Source organism: Centroberyx affinis, unplaced genomic scaffold, assembly GCF_046629955.1.
Source record: "Centroberyx affinis isolate AG114_WGS23_722 - 3 ecotype Tasmania unplaced genomic scaffold, CSIRO-AGI_Caff_v1 ptg000258l_1, whole genome shotgun sequence".
NCBI classification, from domain to species: domain Eukaryota; kingdom Metazoa; phylum Chordata; class Actinopteri; order Beryciformes; family Berycidae; genus Centroberyx; species Centroberyx affinis.
The window spans coordinates 354,205-373,107 of record NW_027278940.1 but is presented as its reverse complement, the minus strand read 5'-3'; the positions used below and the strand labels follow the sequence as shown (position 1 = coordinate 373,107).

Below are 18,903 nucleotides of genomic sequence, written 5' to 3'. Positions count from 1 at the left end.
GAGTTGATATCATTAACACTTATCACTGTGCAGATGTTAATTAGAAATTAATTGAATTCTGTTGTAGTAAATATGAAAATGCTACCACATATTTGAGTATCTGCCTGGCTTATTGAGTCTAAATGATTTAAATGCAATGCCACTGCAATAAGAGAGTTGTCAATCAAGTGGAGAACGATAGGAATTCAGTTGTTTTTAGGGACTCATTATTATTGTATGGAATTGTATATCACTAGCATGAAGATAAAAAAAAAAAAAAACGATACATGTGGAATACCACTGCAGATTATGTAGATAATTGAGAAGGGAGATTCACTAAGCAAAATAGTTTTGAAAAAGTGATAAAAGAAAAATAGTTTTTCCTATATAAACGCGTGAACACACACCCTCACACACACATACACTCACTCAACTGACTTTTGAACAAACCAAATCCATTCTTTTCAGTCAACAGCGGTTTCCTTGCACTAGGCTGCCATTGTTTATGAGCGCTCCCAACCCACAACCCTGCCATCCCTTCCTCCCTCCTTCCCTCCCTCCCTCCCTCCATTCCATCCTTCCCTGCCCTCCCTCTCCTCCGTCCTCCCTTCCCTTCTTCCTCTTGTTTTCCAAGCGGGCACAAGCGGGGCGCAGCGCCCGCGGCCGGCGGGTTTCCTGGCACGCCGCTCCTCATCCTCTGCCTTTTGTTTCCACCAGTGGACGACCATTCTCCACTTCTGCTGTGTCAGTAAATATTTATTGGCCTTCCTTTTCCTCACCGCCCCCACTGACGTGTGTGTGTGCATGCCTGTATATATGTGTGTGTGTGTGTGTGCCTGTGTGTGCAGATACACACATAGAATCCCCACTACCAACACACACACACACACATACACACACACACACACACACACACACCACCTCCCACAAGCCTGCGTCCGGCGCTGTTGCTCACACAACCCAGCAATGCCCCCTCCTCACCCTTTCAATCTCACCCTCTCCCTCCGCCCACCACCCTCTCTCCCTCTCTCTCTCCTTCCCTCCCCTCCATCATGTATGTGGCGGCCAGCCAATGAGAGGAAAGAGGAAATGGAGGAGGAAGTTATTGCAGTTTTCTCCTGCTCTCCTCCCTCCCTCTCTAAACCTCACCATGACCAGAGTTCACTCAATGGAGAGTCAGGAGAGGGAAAAACCCCAGAGAGTAAATGCATGTGACCTCAGCGAGCAAACCTCTGTGCACTCCCACAAACAAGCACACTGGAAGACACACACACTCACAGATACACACACACACACACACACACACACACACATACACACACTCCCGCTTGCTCCCTAGGGCCCTGTGGCCTCGTGCTAGTGAGGGCTTCCTTCCTGCGGTTAAAGACAAAGGAAGCTGGGGACCGACCGGGGACCTGGGACTGCCGCTTCAAAGCCACGGGAAGCGCTGGTGTTGTCTCTTCCTGTGGAGGGTGTCGGAGCGTGGGGGGGACAGCTGCCTGTGTTTTCACAGCTAGGGACGGAGAGGGATGAGTGTGTGCGTATGTTTGTGTCTGTGTGATGGAGTGGAGTGGCTGAACACCCTGCACCTTCACCTCCACCACCCCACCCTGACCTGGGACCAATTGTTAGCAACCTTAAGTCACACATAGGCGCGAGAGCGATAGCACACACACACACACACACGCATGCACGCACTTGCACGCCCACACACACTCGTCTGACTCAGTCCTCCGACTGTCCGGGCGACTCCCCCCGCCATTCAAAGCCAAATCCAGCCGGCGATCATCAACTCAACCGCTGTTTGTCTATGGCTCTATTGTCCTCTGCCCTGCTCATTGATTTATGTTAAAAAAAAAACACTGTCGCAACACCAGTCAGGCTTTATGTTTGGTTTGCCAGCCATTGCCACCGTCTCTGTGGAGTCTACACATGCTTTCAGTCCGTGCATGTCTGTGTGTGTGTGTGTGTGTGTGTGTGTTTGTGTATGGATTCACGTGCGCCTGTTCCAATGTTGGCGTGTACGGACTTCTGTGGGTGTATGTGTCAGCGTGTCTTTACGCTACGTGTTTTCCGGAGCGGACGCGCGCTCATGTTTGTTTGTTTCTGTGTGCGTGCTGGCGGCGCCGAGGCACTCCTCTCACTCACTGGCAGCAATAGGACAGTTAATCAATCAAATATTTAAGCAGCGCTTCAGTGCTCAGTGGGTAGTCCCAGATTATCCATGGCTGTTGGCAGCGGCGTGGCCACATTACAGGCCTCCGCCGGGTGGCAAACAGCCCCGGCTCTGACTCCCACCGACACGGGGAGCTTCTCTCTCTCCTTCCCCTTGGCCTCTTCTCAGACTTCGCTCGCTCTCTCTCCGAACGCTCTTCTTCTTCCCGTCCCCTTTTTCGTCCTTGCTCATATTCTCTCATATTCTCTTTCTCTCTTGTTTTCTCCTCTCTTTTCGCGCTCTGTGTCTCTATGGGTAATTGTGCCTTTTCACGTCGACTATCCGGCGGTGAGCGAGGCCCCTTAAAGAGCTCTCATCTTTCTGTCTTTCTCTGTCTCTCTCTCTCTTTCTTTCTTTCTTTCTTTCTTTCTTTCTTTCTCTCTCTCTCCCTCCCTCCCTCTCCATTCTTTCTAGGGATGAGTCTGCCTGTCTCCCCCCGGGGATCTCCATTGTGGATTACCATTCAGTTTTCACCCAATTATCTAGTGGCTTTCGCTGCCTTTGACACATAATTATCAAAGGCCTAAATAATTGTCTTTATTATTGCCGGTGTTTAGATGTAGCGTCGGCAGAGCAGTCGCGGGCGAGGGAGCGTCACGGGGAGAGGAGAGAAATGAAGTATTTATCTCGACCAGAGATTAGCTTAGCATGCTGTTAAATGATGTCTCGTCGCTTATTTCAACTCCTCATCCAGATAAATAAACATGATTAATATACAGCCCCCCTCTCTCACACACACACAGACACACACACACATACACACCATGGCATATCACATTCTACGTCATTGGTGAAAATAAGATTGCGCACCACAAAACGTCCAGCAATTAGCTGGCTTTGTGGCAGGAAGCAGCTTAAAGCGCTAAACACTGTACTTTACTGTGGGCCATGTGAGAGGTCAGGGACTGTTGGGGAGATACAAGGGTTGGAGAAAAGTGTGTGTGTGTGTGCGTGCGTGTGCATGTGGTTGAGTGGCTCAGTATGCGTGGGGGTTGGCTATTTCATAGAGCTTGTGAAAAGCTGGATTTAGTAGAATTGTGCTGGCCGGGGGGTCAGAAATCTGTGATGTTTGTAGGTCTCTATAGCAACTGGGGCCTCTGCAGAGAAATCAGAAAAGAAATGGTTTATGAGGGAGAAATAGAGAGGGGAAAAGAGAGAGAGAGGGATTTCATAGTTCATCCAGAGTTTGAATGCATCAGGGGGGTGGTGGGAGAGACGGCAAACTTGATCACATCCAGTCTGCGTCATCCATTGGCCAGTGACTCAGCTTTGTTATCATGGTGCTTGGGAATGTGAACGCGATCTACAGTTGCGGTCAAATTAAATCCACAGCACAGCGGGGGAGGCTGTGTTATAAAGCGGCGTGTTGCAGAAATGGCTTGAAGAATTTCTTCTAGGTCATTTCTTGTGGCACACTAAACCATGATGTAGCAAAATACAATAAAATGGTCTTGGTGATTTAACTGAATGTGACTTTATAAGCCAGTAATGGCATGTAAGATAGGTCAAGTAAATGAAATCCGATGTGAATTGGGCAGCAGGGTGGCGTAGTGAGAAGGGAGGCCGCCCGTCAACCCAAAGACCCGGGTTCAAGCCCCTGTGATGGCATGTGTCCTCCCTGCTGAAGGTTCCTTGAGCAAGACACTGAATCCCTACTAGCTGTTGTGCAGCTGACCCTGCACTCTGGTCTGCCTTTGAAGGGGGGCAAGCGAAGAGAGAATTTTCGCTTGGGGATCAATAAAGTATTCATAAGTATCCTTTCTTGTACACATCTGCTTGTCTATCTCTCTGTCTAGTTTTCCCTACTCATTCATCCTCTCACAAATTTTTTTATATCCCTTCAACTACCTCCTAACCTCCTGCCTTTCTACCTCTTTTTCTTCCACTTTTTTTTTTACGCTCAAACCCCCCATGTCCACCTACAACAGCACCTTTTCAGCTACCCTGTGCATATCCAGATGCTCCAGTGTTAAAGGAAAGGCCAGCAGAGAGGCGGCAAATGTCTCAACATCTGTGTGTTGGTTTAGCACAACAAGTATTTCCACATGTTCCTCTTCCTTCTCCCTGTCCGGTACAAGACTGATCACAACAGCTGGCCTGCTTCCTTGTTAAGCTACAGTCTGCGGTTACACAGTGGATTAGCATCTTTAACATTCTGGATAAAGATGGCTAATGCTAACTCACAGGCTAACATGGTGTAAAAAGTGTAACATGATGAGTCAAAGGATAAGATAGCTTACATCTATACCCACTTGGGAGCGGGTGGCTTAGAGACGCTAACTGGTTTGTAGGTTAACAGTAAGCTTCATCCAGCTAGCAGAAGATATAGACATACTTGTCTCAGCTGAGGTTGCTTGGCTTTTACCATGCAGCTAACCACTGTTGTCAGTGTGGCTTGCAAAACATGGGACCCAGTGGTGTCAAACTCTTTGTGGTCGAGGGCCACGCTGGATAGAGTACTCCCTCCTGGAGTCCTTATTTGTCAACCTATTACCCCAACTCTTACCACAGCCAACCACATGTGTAGACATTGCAGCAATGAGAGCTGTCAGAAAGAGTGATTGATATCACTAGTGTTGTGAGATAGAGTTCAAACTTTAATCTTCTTGATCTGTTTTCCCTCCTTATTTCAGCACTGTGTGAGTTGTAGGCTAGGGTCAGCGAATCAGGCACTGTCAAAATATTTAAGTCCAGTATTTAAAGGCCAATGTCCACTAGCTGCGGCGCGTGTGTGTTCCGGCTCCGTGGCGGTCACATCACGTCACGCTCAGGTCGCAGACGTAATGCCCACCAGCAGTGTTTACAGCACAGATGTAGCAGAGCAGTGACAGCCAGACTTTTGTTTGTTTGAGGTGTTTTTTGTTCTTTACTGCAGTAATGGGTGAGCCATGCATCAACCAGAATGTAGGTTTATTTTAAATATTTTAATTGGTCTGCCCCCTCAGCTGACGAGACAGATAACAAGCTAGGCCAGTTGAACCCAGTGCGGTACTGCGGACTGTCCTGGTGTGTGCAGTGCTCTCATATCAAATCACACTCATTTCTGAGGCTGTGCACATATGCATACATATATGCGTGCACACACACATATATGCATGCATACACACATATGCATGCATGCACACACATGCTCTGGCCTCATTTCTTGGTATACTTGTTCTATCTCTTGTTTTAATCTGTCTATATATCCTTTGAGACAAACCTGTTTAAAAGTGACTTGATGTGTCAGAATTAGTTCAGAATAACAGAATAGTTTGATAGACTTCGAGTCACTCCTAGACCACTGGTTGTCAACAGATATAGATACCAACTGTAACATGGTTTAATTACAATTTTTATATCCCTGTGATATCCAGTGAACCATTGCCATGTAAAGTTTCTTGTATAGGAGTATGCATAAGTTTTCCATCATAAATAGAAAATGCACTTGCAAATATTTTCAAAGGGCATACTGTAGGAGCAAATACAGGGTCAAACGTCCACTCTCTCCCTGGAAATGTATGGAAAAATGAACAGTTTTCTGCCCAGGCTTTGGTGATATTTTTGACTGGGTCGTTAAAGTCATGTGCTTAGCGTTTTCCATGGGCAGTCAGTCCACTGTCTCCTGTTTCCTGGCCTCTGCTAGCAGCCCCTATACTCAGGGACTGGCCCGTTTGGCTAGCGCCAGAAAACAGGACCTTGACTGACACCTCCAGTTTTAAAAGGTTGACTTTGCTGCTCCCACGGGCCCAGTTCTGCCAGAGGAAAGCTTTTCAACCAAGCGTGGATGGGGAGGGAGAGCAGAGAGGTGTGTGTGTGTGTGTGTGTCTGCGCACTTGTGTGTGTATGTGTGTGTGTGTGTGTGATTGCATGATTGTGTGTCAGGGAGCATATGTGCATACATGTGTACTTGCGTGTGTCTTCTTTTGTTGTCTATGTAGTTGTGCACTTTTTTTTTCTTTTTTACTGGTATTAGCACCTCCCTCTCAGTCCTCCATCCTGGTGAAGACACTCCAGTGGAAGCCTTATCAGCAGGATGATATATGAGTCCTTAGTGCCTTAATAGATTCCATTTATCTCTATACACTCCCACTTTAATTTGGCTGGGCCAGGGAGGATGTATTCAAATGCCCACTGTCATTTTGATGTACAGCCAGCCAGCTAGAACTGGCCGCTGTGTTTGCTCCAGCCTCAGCCCCAGTCTGAGTGTCGGACTCGGATTCATACTCCAGCCCCAGCTATAGCCCTGTACTCTAGCTTTAACCCTGTATGCCAGCTCTTTTTTTTTTTTTACACCAGGCATTTGTATTCCAACGCCATTCATATTCTTATATGCCAGCGCCAGCCAAGCCCTCATATTCCATCCCCAGCCTTAGCCTTATATTGGCTGTATTCCTGCCTGAGCCCTAGACTTATTCTAGTACAATAGTCTAGCCAGGCAACCTGCCACCTCTCTCCTACCCATAGGTGAAACTTAAAATGGTGCTTTAATGATCCTAGGGGGTAAATTGGGTGAGCATGGCCTTAGTGCCATGCGCAGTTGCCAAAGCCTTTCACTAACCTCAATGCTATTCTGCAGCACCATGCCCATCCCCGTCCCTGTCCCTGTCCCCCAGTCTCTTCCCCAGCCTCACTAAACGTATACAGTAAGTGATTGTTAGCCTATTGTTGCAAGTCCTGTTCTCTTTTCTTCCCGTTTTATCTTAAAGGGAAGCAGAGTGAAACGGCGAGCTTCCGAGGCCTGGCTGCGGTACTCCTTGGGGTGGGAGCAGCGGTGTGGGGAGTCTATTGTAGTGCGGTAACAAGTCCTTTGTGTGACATTTTCCTTGCCGTTGACATTCAGAGGGGAATAGGCGGACGGGCTCGCGGACGCCGGGTCCTCTGTGACATGTGAAGGGAAAGGGTATTAAGAATGGGGACTGAGGTGTTTGAACGTGCACAGGGAAGGACATTTACACAGAACGTGACAAGGACACGCCGCGGTGGAGCAGCTTTTTCATATTTCACATAATAACATTATGCTATACACCCAGCTGAATCTGTATCTGTGGGTTACAAGGCTGTACACTGGGCCATGGTCTGAGGTCTAGGCTGGCATTATATAATGGACCAGGAATAACATAGCTTTATCAAGCAAGTATCTGCTGACAATAGGTGTGACATAATATCAAAATGCTTGTGTTCAAATACATAGAATTTTATTCAAAAGACACTTTCTTTCCACAAAGGTTTTTCTTTGCCTTACAGCATCAACTCTGTCTCTGTCATTCAACTGTTTTATAAAAGTACAGCTTTTTAAGTGATTGCCATTAACCTTCTGGATGGGTGACTAATATGAACATCTTCTGTGTGTGTCAGATGAATCAGAGGGAAACGCAGGTGAAGAACAGAGTGTGCGCTGTGGCTCTGACCGACTCGGCCCACAACATCTGGCTACAGGAGGCCAGCAAAGGCACACAGGACTGGATGCAGCAGGTGAGATTACCACACACACACACACACACACACACACACACACACACACACACACACACACAGGCACACACATGCTTACAAAAACAAACAAAGGCACCACGTACTGTACAGGGGACCTTTCCTGAGCTTCCATTCCATCATGTAAATTCACCCAGCGGTGAGCTGAGGTCTCTCAGACTCGGCTCTTCTCTGATTTCACCCTGCACAACCCCTCTGACCTACACAGGTTCCCCTGACCAACAGCTAGCCTTAGAAGTCAGCGAGAACCATTGTTTGCATGTTTTTCCTCGCCTCCTTTTTTTTATTAGCCCCCACTCTTTCTTCTTGGGTGCGTGTCAATGAATAACCGAGACAGTTAGCCCTCGCTGTGTGTGTGTGTGTGTGTGTGTGTGTGTGTGTGTGTGTGCGCGTTTGTGCATGCATATGTGTAAGTGTGCTTGCATGTGTTTATACGCGTGTGTGTAAGTGTGTAAGAGAGAATGCACGTGCACATGTGCATTTGTGTTAGCTTCATTTTAGCGCTCGCCCTTTCTGGTGTGACCTCTGCGCCATACGCAGCACCTGGGCTCACTCAGTATGCACATACAGATGAGGCCTAGCCAAGACCAGAGCTACTCGGGAGCCAGAGATGCAAATGTCACACACACGCGCACACACACACACACACACACACACACACACACACACACACACACACACACACACACACACACCAGACCTTTATTTGTCTTGCGTCCCTCTTTTATATCCCTTGCCTTTTATTTTTGCTATTTCTGTCATCTCCCATGTCGTGTGTGTCTGTTTGTGTGTGTGTGTGTGTGTGTGTGTGACTGAGTGTGTGTTGCTTGTATTTCTGTGTTAGTGTGAGTGGTGGGGATTCAAGGTTGCACTGGCCCCCTTCTCCTTCTCTGGCATTTCCTATTTCTGATTCATCTGAGGGATGTGTGGGACACAGCATAATTGGAATGTTAAGTGATTTTCTATTTGTGATGATTACCCAGAACAATAAATCTGAAATAACCTTCCTTGTCCAGTCAGAGGAAGAGGACAGGCAAAGATTCACTCTCTCCCGTCTTCATTAACCCCTAGTTCTCTTTTTTTGTGGCTGCAGCAAGAGAGGAGGGTGCTAAGTTATAAGGAATTTGTCTAGAGAAAAACAGTGGCACACCCATTCTATACCATGCCCAATGATGCAAAAAAAAAAAAGTATACACATATACAGATGCTATTTTACCCACTCACTGTTACTGTTGCCTCCCCTATTTTCTCCACCCGTCTTCCTTTCTTCCCCCCTTACCTCTTTCCCTCACTCATTTACTAAGTCACTAACAGTGTAGGGCTTGTTACTAAATAATAAAAAAGACTTGTTACTCATTTCAAAGTAATATTTTTTCTTTACTTAATTCTCCCTGGGAGGCTTGATTCATTACATTACTTGTTAAATTTTGGCAGTTGCATCCTCTCTTACCTTCAAAAATGACAATAACTTCAGTGTGTGTATTTGAGGAAACCAAACAGTTTTAATTTCCACTGTTTTTGTCATTCTATTGTTAGATAAAAATGAAAGTACTGCAAATACTTCCATTTCACAATTATTTTGGTCATTTGTCATCTAGGCTACATGATAACGAATGATAAACAAATCAGGGGATGGTGGTGAGGTATAGTTTTTGGATTTTTCAACATCAATCTGATATTTCGAGGTGGAAGATAACAAAAGCAATGTCTTATCTTTTCAAATTGGTCAGTTGAATATTATTTCTGAAATTGAAGTAGTAATTCATCACAGCACTCATTAATGGGCAGGTAATAATATCACTTTAACACCTCATTGAATGACTTGTTACCACCCACAACTGGTCACTAAGTCACTTACTCATTCACTCAATGGAAGGGTTAAAAACACACATGAACCTTCTCCCTTAGACTTTATGAATGCAGGTGTAATGCTGGTTAACACGCCCGAGGTCAGTATGAAGATTGAGATTAATACAAAATCTACACTGTCCTTGTCATTAACATTAGAAACTGAGGCGGTCTATGTCCAGTGGCTCTGCAAAGAGGTCAGAGTCCCATCCAACCCTGCTAATCCCTCGACTCCTGGCTGATCTAGGGTTCCTATCACTGGCTCAGGTTCCTGCTGTTTGGCTTTGAATGATCACACACTCCATATACAAGTGCATATACTTGTTTGCTGCAGTGAAAACACAGGCACACGCATGGGCACACACACACACGCATGCACATATGCTGCTGGTCCTGTTTGAAGGACATCTATATCAATCCGATAACCCATACGCAGCTGGATCTCAAACATATAAAACACTTTTTTGAGTGTGTGCACACACACAAGCATGCAAAGAAACATATCAAACATACACACACACGCTGAGGTGCATGCACACACACAGGGAGGACGGCCCAGATGGTGCTGTACATCACAGAGGGGAGCTCGCAGTGAACCTGAATAATGCCTTGGATGGTGTATAAATATGGGTGCCCGTAGGAGTGGGTGTATGTGAGGACGGAGCACCCCAGCAGCGCAGCGCTCTGTTCTCCTCGGACAGAGATAATTCCCTCCCTCCAAGGTTCAAGAGGTCAGAGGACGGTTGGATGGAGGGATGAAGAAAGGAGAGTAAAAGAGAGGAGATGGGATTTAGAGATCAGCGCCTGCTGGGCCAGGTTATATAGACCTAATGGGTCAGACAAGGGGCAACTGACGTCACCGCAAGACCGAAAAAACTCAGAGGGTGAGAGAAAAGAGTTAAGAGATGCAAGAGAGGGGATAGGGAGAGGCAGAGATAGAAAGACTCATTCATTCACAGAGACAGAAAAAGAAATAGGCAGAGAAATAAAGTATGAGAAACGTTCAATTATTTAAATCCCGTCGACTACCGCCGAGAAAAGAGGAGGCAGAGCTCGGGGAAAGAAAAACAAAAAGACAGGTAGGGTGTGAATGGAGTGAATACAGATGGAGGAGAGGAGATGAAGAGATGTATGTGGAGATAGATGAGTAGCATAGCGAGGAGAAGTGAGAGGGAGAGAGAGAGAGAGAGAGAGGCGGATGATGGTGTACAGCTGGCAGCCTGTCACAGTCTCCAAGGTGTCTCCTGTCACTGTGCTGGCCTGCTGTCACACTCTAGTGGCCTGCCCAGAGCACACACACACGCACACACACACATGCACACATGCACACACACATACAGAGTACACTGTGGTCATGAATAAACCATCCTAATCCATAGAGATTATACAGCAACAGGAGGAGGTGGGAGAGAGACAGAGAGACAGAGAGAGTGAGAGAGATTTGATACTCAGGACTAGTTTCTGAGAAGTTAGGTTGCAGGCTGTCAGGTGTGTGATGGTTTAGGAGACTGTTGTAGACTTACCTTAGACTTTCTATCATGGGAAAGCTCCCTGCATGGTTTTGGGAAGAAGGGAGATGGGTACTGTTGAATGGAGCTGGATAGTTACAGTGTATGTGTATGCTAGCCAAGATGAGAAAACAGCCGCAGTGTGAGAGATATGATTTGTTGTTTTTCATAGATGATTGATATTTGCATTCAGAGCTTTAAAATGGTGCATAATCAGGGTCAATAACTTATTTTGTTTTGACTTAATTCATTTGACTTAATTAATTTTTGAAACACCCAATTCTCCCAATTTGTTTGAATTATTTCCCACAGGGATCATTAGAGTTTCATCCCACCAAAAAATGCATTCTGGTAAAATGGATATCCTATAAAAGCAATAGGCCTGGGTTAATGGTTTTTAGTCACATATATACACTATATACTGTACTGTTCATTTTGTATCATCTCAGGGCTAATGCAGGTATTAGAGGTTATGGAGTACAAGTTCCCATCTTTTAGACCCCTATAGGTGTAATCCTGTGGCACCTTCTGTATAGTGGATATGGACTATGAGAGGACTATTTGGTTCTTATGAAGGCTCCATTAGATCACTCTGCCATCAGCTGAGTGCAGAGTTTTGTGTGTTAACATTATGCTGTGTGTGTGTGTGTGTGTGTGCATGTGCGTGTGTGTGTACATGCGTATGGGTGTGTTTGTTGTTTATGTGACAGTGGGAGGCTGGCTTCAACTCTGACCTGCAGTAGAGAGCAGGTGGCTGATCACACACCAACACACACACACACACTCGATAGAGAAGGCTTAAAAGCATTCCTCACAGGTAGAGTGGTGGAGCAAACACCTGCCTGCCATTTATGCTCTCAGACCGTGCTATTAGCGTAGTAGTTAGCTTCCTGCTGAGCCGCAACCTCTAACTCGCCACCGCAAAGGATCCTGGGACCTCAGAACCTGTTTCTGATTAATAGTGATGATGGGATTTAAGTGAAATAAGCAAGGATGTCTTTTATTGTGTTTGTATGTGTGTGCACGCGTACCCACTTATGTGTATGTGTCTGCGTCTGTGTGCGTGTCTTGCACAAATGCACATACATAAACACACACACACACACACACACACACACAGCAGTAGTGACGGGGGGAGAGTCAAATCTGTTTACATGTTTGTGTCTCCGTCTGCCTTTAGTTCAATGGCGCCATTGATCGGCGGACGGGCTGCTTGAAGTGATGATGCTATGCGTCAGAGGCAGCCGATGTGATGTGCCATCCTTTTGTCACATCGCCCTTCTCTAATCCCAGCCAGCAGGCCCTGCCTTTATGCGACTGCTGTTATGCCTGCGGTCTCCCACAACACTAGGGCTGTGTGTGCGAGTGTGTGCATTTTGCGCAAGGGTTTGTGTGCACATGTGTGTGGTTGCCTTGACAAATCTATTCAAAACCCCGGCCTCCCTGCCTCCATTGGTGGTGATGGTGGTGGTGGTGGCGGCGGTGGTGGAGGGGGGAGTGCGGTGGTGGAGGAGGGAGGGCCCTTTGAAAGACTCCCCTCCTTCCCCTCTCTCCAGCCCCCTTCAGCCCACTGCTCCACCGCCCAGCTGACATCTTCCTCCAGACAGACTGAATGAATTAAAGGAGATACAATGAGACACTTGATGTAGCAGTCAAGGAGCCCCACTGCTTCTGCACCGCTCGACACCGCTCTGCCCTAAAGCCCGGGCTCAGAGGAGAGCACATCTAGGGCAAAGCAAAGGATCTAAAAATACACAATACGCCACTGTTTACCGAGATGACTTGTCATCTCCCCCAACTCTACCCCCCTCCCCTCCCCTCCTCTTCCTCCTCCTCCTCCCTTCCATTCCTCCTCATCTCTCCTCCTATCTTTCTTCAACCTCTTCTCCTCTTCCCCCCCTACACCCCTTCCGACTGCTAGCGCTTTCGATTGACAGGGCTAGAGAAAATGAAAGATAGAGGAAGAGAGGGAAGAGGCATTTCGACATTGCGAGGTGGAGTCGGCGCGTACTTTTAGTACTTTTTCATTTCGTTTGATACAAAGGGAATGGATCACGCATGAGCTAAGCTTTATTGTAATAACTGACAAACCTTTTACACACGATTCCCAATTGAATTTGTTTACTTGTTAACATTTGTTCAAGATTTGTTTACATGGACCAGATGTTTCATCAGACTAGTCTCTTCGGTGAATTTCCATATTTCTGTGAAAACCTACAATAAATAAATCACTGTGGGACTAAAGAGGATGTAGGAGAGGCAGGACAGACAGTAGAGGAAGACATTTGGCTGGACGTAGATTGGCCCGCCAGTAAACAAGAAACTGAGAAACTGAGACAACAAATGAAGCTGAGACAGGAGTGGGCTCTCCAGTAGCTATGCAATATGCCTCAACCTAGGCTTACGCATATGCATATGCAAGAAGAGAACACAGGCTTACACCTGCATACATATGCTATCTATCTTACTTGCAGACATATATATACGCACACCCAAAACATACCCATGCAAAATTGTTCAGATGGTGACGGGCCCGTGTGTGTGTGTCTGTGTGTATGTGTACGGTGGGGTGGGGGGAGTGCATGAGGGAGGCTCTGTGTTGGGCAGTGACAGCTATGCAGAAGTGTGATGTGACCCAGGGTTTTAGTGTGTCTGTCTGCCAAGGATGTGTGTGTCTGTGTGTGTGTGTGTGTGTGTGTGTGTGTGTGTTTGTGGGGGTGGTTGAAGTGGGAGTTGGTTCACAGATTGGTCCACCCAGTCCCATCTATGTCAGGGCCTTGAGAGAGAGGGTCAGGGAGGGCAAAGATGTGCATGCACGTGTGCACGCATGTGTGTGTTTGTGTGTGTGTTTGAGTTTGGAGGGTTCACGAATGACAGAGAACGCTACACAGCTTCGTGGGAGACCCCCCGCTATGCAATCACAGACACACACACGCACACACGCACACACACACCACTGTAATGGCTGTCAGGGGGCCAGGGTGAAAGTAAACAAGGGCAGATAAGCAGTGATTCAGAAGGACGCCAGCTGCACATTCTAATCTCTTTACATTTTCTCTTTCTTCTATTGAACTTTTATCTTATCTGGGGAACGTCTTCTCCATGCATTCCTTCTCAGCCTCCCTCTCTCCCTTTTCCCTTGTTTATGTTCTATCCTTACAAGCCACAGCATACCAATCCACATTGCACGGTCAAACAGGGGAAAACACACTTGGATGCGTTGTCATTCTGCCGACTCAGAGATAAAAAAAAAAAAAACATAGCATGGGCAAAACGAGGTATATTGTAATATGCTGCTGTTACTGTTTATTAGTGATATGTGTGATTGAACCCAGAAGATGGAAAAGAGGGAACGGGGCCACACAGACAATCTGAAGGAAGATAAAGACAGCAAAAAGAGGATAAAGAGGTCTTCTTCTCCTTTTTCTGACAGTAGAGTTGTCAACCACGGGAGGGTTGAGAGGACTGGAGGGTGTTTGCAGGGGGTTATGGGTCAGCAAGCTGGGCAGACGCCCCCCTCCAGCCCCCCACCCCTCCCAGGGCACCCGCTGATCCACCACAGTAGAAGAGCCCCAGCTCTCTACCACAAACAAACCCCAAGCTGTCTGAGCAACATGTCACAGGGCTTTTAATTGCTTGTTCCTGTCTCTCTCTCTCTCTCTCTCTCTCTCTCTCTCTCTCTCTCTCCCTCTTACACACACATACCTCTTTACTCTCTCTCTTTCTCCCTTCTCTATCTCTTCCCTTGTCTTTCCCACCCGTCCCCCCCTCACTTTGTCTCCCTTGCCTCCCGCATTTTCCCTCCCCTCTCTCTTTCTCTGTTTCCACCTGTCTCTCATTTTACTCTCCTTCTTTCTCTCTCTCTTTTTCTCTCTACCCATTTCTGTCATTGCTCGCTCTCTCTTTCTCTCCCTCTCTCACTCTCACTTTCAATCCAATGTGCTTTATTCGCATGAAAGTAAAGAACAATATTGCCAAAGCATCAAGATAAAAGATAAAATACATGAACTCCCTTCCCCCCTTGTATTTCTGTGTTTGTCTGTTTGTGTGTGTGTATGTTTGTGAGAATGACAGTGGAGGATGTGGGTTGCTGCATATTCTTCTCCCATACCCAGACCCCCCACACACAGTGAGAATCAGTAGTCTATGTGGAAGTCATTAGTGGTTTGTGTCGAAACAACATATATCTAGAGAGAGAGAAATCTGTCCTCACTGTCTTCCATCGTCAATCTCCCCTCTCTCCCGTCTTGTCTCCCTACAGTGCTGCTGTAACTGGGTGTCGAGTCCAGAGCCGCTAGACACGCCGATGGAGCCCATGCTGCCTGACTGCCCCCGCGTCTCTGCAGGTAGAAACCATACTGTGTACATGTGTAGTCCGCACAGTGATGATATGATTACCTATTATGTCCTTACATCAGAATCGCTTACAGTTGCCAAATACAATGGGTGCACTGGGAATTTGACTTAGTTAATTGGTGCTGACACATTACAAGACAAAATGTAACAGGACCTCTTGTCATATTGTAATATGTGTAGCAGCATTATTATAGTTGGTAACAGTAGTGATGGAGGAGAGGAAGTGACTGGTACAGTAGTAGTCCAGTGTACCATAGGGTCACAGTCAGTGATAAATATAAAGGTGCGTCTACTATGAGCAGCCACCCATATACACAATAAGCAATCAGAAACCATTCATTTATGTTTAAAAGACCTTATCCTCATATGACTTACATCTGTTTGATACCACTTAGTGTGATGTATACAGTTGATTTAGGTCATAAAGTTTTAGCGTAAAAAGGTGGGTAAACTAAGTTTAGGTGGTTTTCCTGTCCACTACATTCCTGGTCACAATCATGAGTAGGTAGTACAGAATAGGACCAACTTTAAAATGCCACAAAGCATTGCTAGTGCAAAGCAAAACACTGCAGTTAAGTACAATTATGTAGATAAATAGCAAAAGCTGCATTAATGACAAATGTGCAAAATACAAGTCGGTTGATAATTAGCCTGAATAACTTCTGTTTTAGTGTCTACGTGCAGATTAGCAAGGTTCAGTCCGTCCAGGGTCATGTGTGTTTACAGTATGTATGTGTGTGTTTGTGTGTGTGTGCGCCAATGTGAGATCATGGTTGGGCATGTGGGGTGGAGTTGAGGTCTTAGTAGGACTGGTTGAGGAGGGTCATTGCCATTGGGAGAAACTGTTAAACTGTTGCAGTGGTGAGTGATCATGTCTTTAAACACACACAGAGAAACACAATCTAACAAACACACACCCACACACACACACACACACACACACACACACACACAACAGACATGTCCTCTCTTATTTTGTTTCTATTTTCGTCTTTTTCTCTGCCGTGCCCTCTCCCTCTTTCTTTTTCTCCATCTACTCTGTCTCCTATATTTGTTAATCCTCTCCTGTGGCGTTTGGCTTCCTGTCCCTGTGCCCTCTCTGCGGTTGTCTGGCCTTGATGATGTCACGGCCATCATGAGAATGTGTCCTTAATGTAGGATTAGGGATGAAAGCTGTAATCCTCAACATGACCGTTGATAAGAGATGATGATTGCGGCGTTGTTTGAAGAATGACACACATGCATGCAGGCTCAGGCACACAGAGAGACACACTTTAAGAGGAACGTGAACTCTTTATGTCTTTAAGGGTGTGAGTACATGAAAGCACCTGTGTTAATGCATTTGTTTATGTGCACATTTTTACGCATGCACATACACCCTCACTTCTATGTGCTCACATCCTTGTCTCCCATCACTCATTTCCATCATCACTGAGGTGGTCCTGCGGGGGGCATTGTGGCTTTTTTCTCTCCGCAGCCCCTCAGTGACATCATGGTGAATGTATAGGTCATCACACACATGCTCCACATGTCAGTGAATACATCTCTCATACCGCTATCTCATCTTGGCCACTAAAACACCATGTTCCACACGGAGCTGCGTGGGTGGGTGGCCTTAACATCTACCAGTGAATCAGCTCCTTGAAATGTCAGCTAGCCTTCAATACAAAACCTATACGGTATTTCATGTTCAAATGTCAGTTTTTTTACCTTGATTTTTTTTTTTTTTTTTATAAATGTCTGTTCACACTTACTGCCGTTGGTCAAAAGATAGCAACCTTTGAGCCAAGATATCGAGCTGTACTTTTTGAAACTCTTTGCATGCCTAACTCTGTTTCATCACAGACCTGGTTGACATAGCATCCATCTGTATGTATGCACTATTGACTTGTGCACTATTGACTTTAGCTACTTTAACTGAGCTGAAAAGAGGAGAGCCATCGGGCTGTTAACATAGCTGCCAGCTCAGCTTGTCTCTGGTCTTTTGGTGGTGGCTTCTCATGTCAAAGGTTGACACGGTCGTCTTTGTGTCCTTGGCTTCCTGGCAGGTTCACAGGCAGCGGCCATTGTGGTGAGAGTCACAGCAGAGCAGCTGAGGTGACGAGGTTGAGGGAAGGTTGAGGGAAGGCTGTCAGGGCATTGTGACCCTGCGCTTCATTCAACACACACACGCACACACAGCTCCCGATAGTCACCTCCTCTGCTGCCATGACTGCTGTTGTGTGTGTTGCTATGGCAAGAGTATGTGTGTGTGGGTAGGTGGGGGTAATCAGGGTTGACCACAAAGTGTCTCAGCAACAGAAAACAGACCACTGAATCCTTGTTGTCATGTGCACACACACACACGCACACACGCGCGCGCGTGTGTGCGTGCAGACACATATGCAGACGCACACATCACAGTTTGAACCATCATTCTAGTGTGGAGCCAGACTGCGCCAGGCCCGGGGCGACTGGGCTGCTGTGGAGAATGGCATGTGATCAGACACACACACACTAAGATGTCTGAAGGCTAACAAAGTATTGGATGTGTGCTGAGACGTGGGCAGTGAGACTGGTCAGACAGCGGGAGGAGGGAACGGGTTGAAGGACGAGTCTTTCCGCCACTCTCTTTTTTTCTATCTGTACTTCTGCTTCTCTCTCTCTCTCTATCTATACATCCCTCTCTCTCTATACGTCTCCCTCTCCCTCTCTCCCCCGTCTCCCTGTGTGGTGCAGGGTGTGATGCCTGTGTTTTCCATGCTGGTAGGCTCTTGGCAGAAGGAGGCAGGGAGAAGTGGAGGCAGAGCCTGTCTGTTATTCCTAATCATCTGTGAAGCAACGCCGGTACACCAGCATGGCACACTGATGGGGCTGGAAGGAAGGAGAGGCGGAGGGAGGGAGGGAGGGAGGGAGGGTGAGGCATAGCGGGGGTGTCCGCTAACATCTCCATTTCTTGTTTTTAATGTGATAAAACCTGGACCCATTCCCTCCGCATTTGACTGGCTAGCTTCTCTCCCCTTCGTTTATTTTCTTCTTTTTTTTTGTCCTAATCTTTCCTCTCCTCGCTCCCTCCTTCTTTTTTTCCTTCCATCTTGCAAAAAGGAATTTGTTCCCCCAAGAAGGTCAGTGCTCTGGCGTTTGGCAGTGGCCTGGCACACAGGCAGAATTTTATCAGTTAGGAGCACGCCGAACGCAGGCTAAATATGCAGATAAAGTGGAACCAATCTCCTGCTGGAAAGACTCCCTGTGTGTGTGTGTGTGTGTGTGGGTGTGTGTGTGTCTGTGTGTGTGTGTATGTAATGGAGTGGCTGAGAGGCTAGCGGAGGCATAAGTTGGGGGGTGTCAGTGGGGTTGCTGAGGCCTTCCCGAGATGTAATCACTCCAAACCTACATTGTGGCTGAGCAGATATCCAGAGAAGGATGAAGAGAGAGAGAGAGAGAGAGAGCGAGAGAGAGAGTTCTGACTAAACGCAATCTTAGCCTTGCACTTAAAATGACTCCTCCATTGCAGTGGTTACAGTGATTTTTCTGATATGTGGGCTG

At 46.7% G+C, this 18,903-nt stretch overlaps 1 protein-coding gene across 1 annotated transcript in view; it reads left to right on the top strand.

Moving 5' to 3' along the window:
* arb2a (ARB2 cotranscriptional regulator A) overlaps positions 1 to 18,903 on the top strand; it is a 157,652-nt gene that overhangs the window by 93,551 nt on the left and 45,198 nt on the right. The window contains exons 9-10 of the mRNA XM_071545867.1: positions 7,532 to 7,648; positions 15,284 to 15,368. Coding sequence (XP_071401968.1) covers positions 7,532 to 7,648; positions 15,284 to 15,368 — 202 coding nt within the window. The remainder of the gene's footprint in view (positions 1 to 7,531; positions 7,649 to 15,283; positions 15,369 to 18,903) is intronic.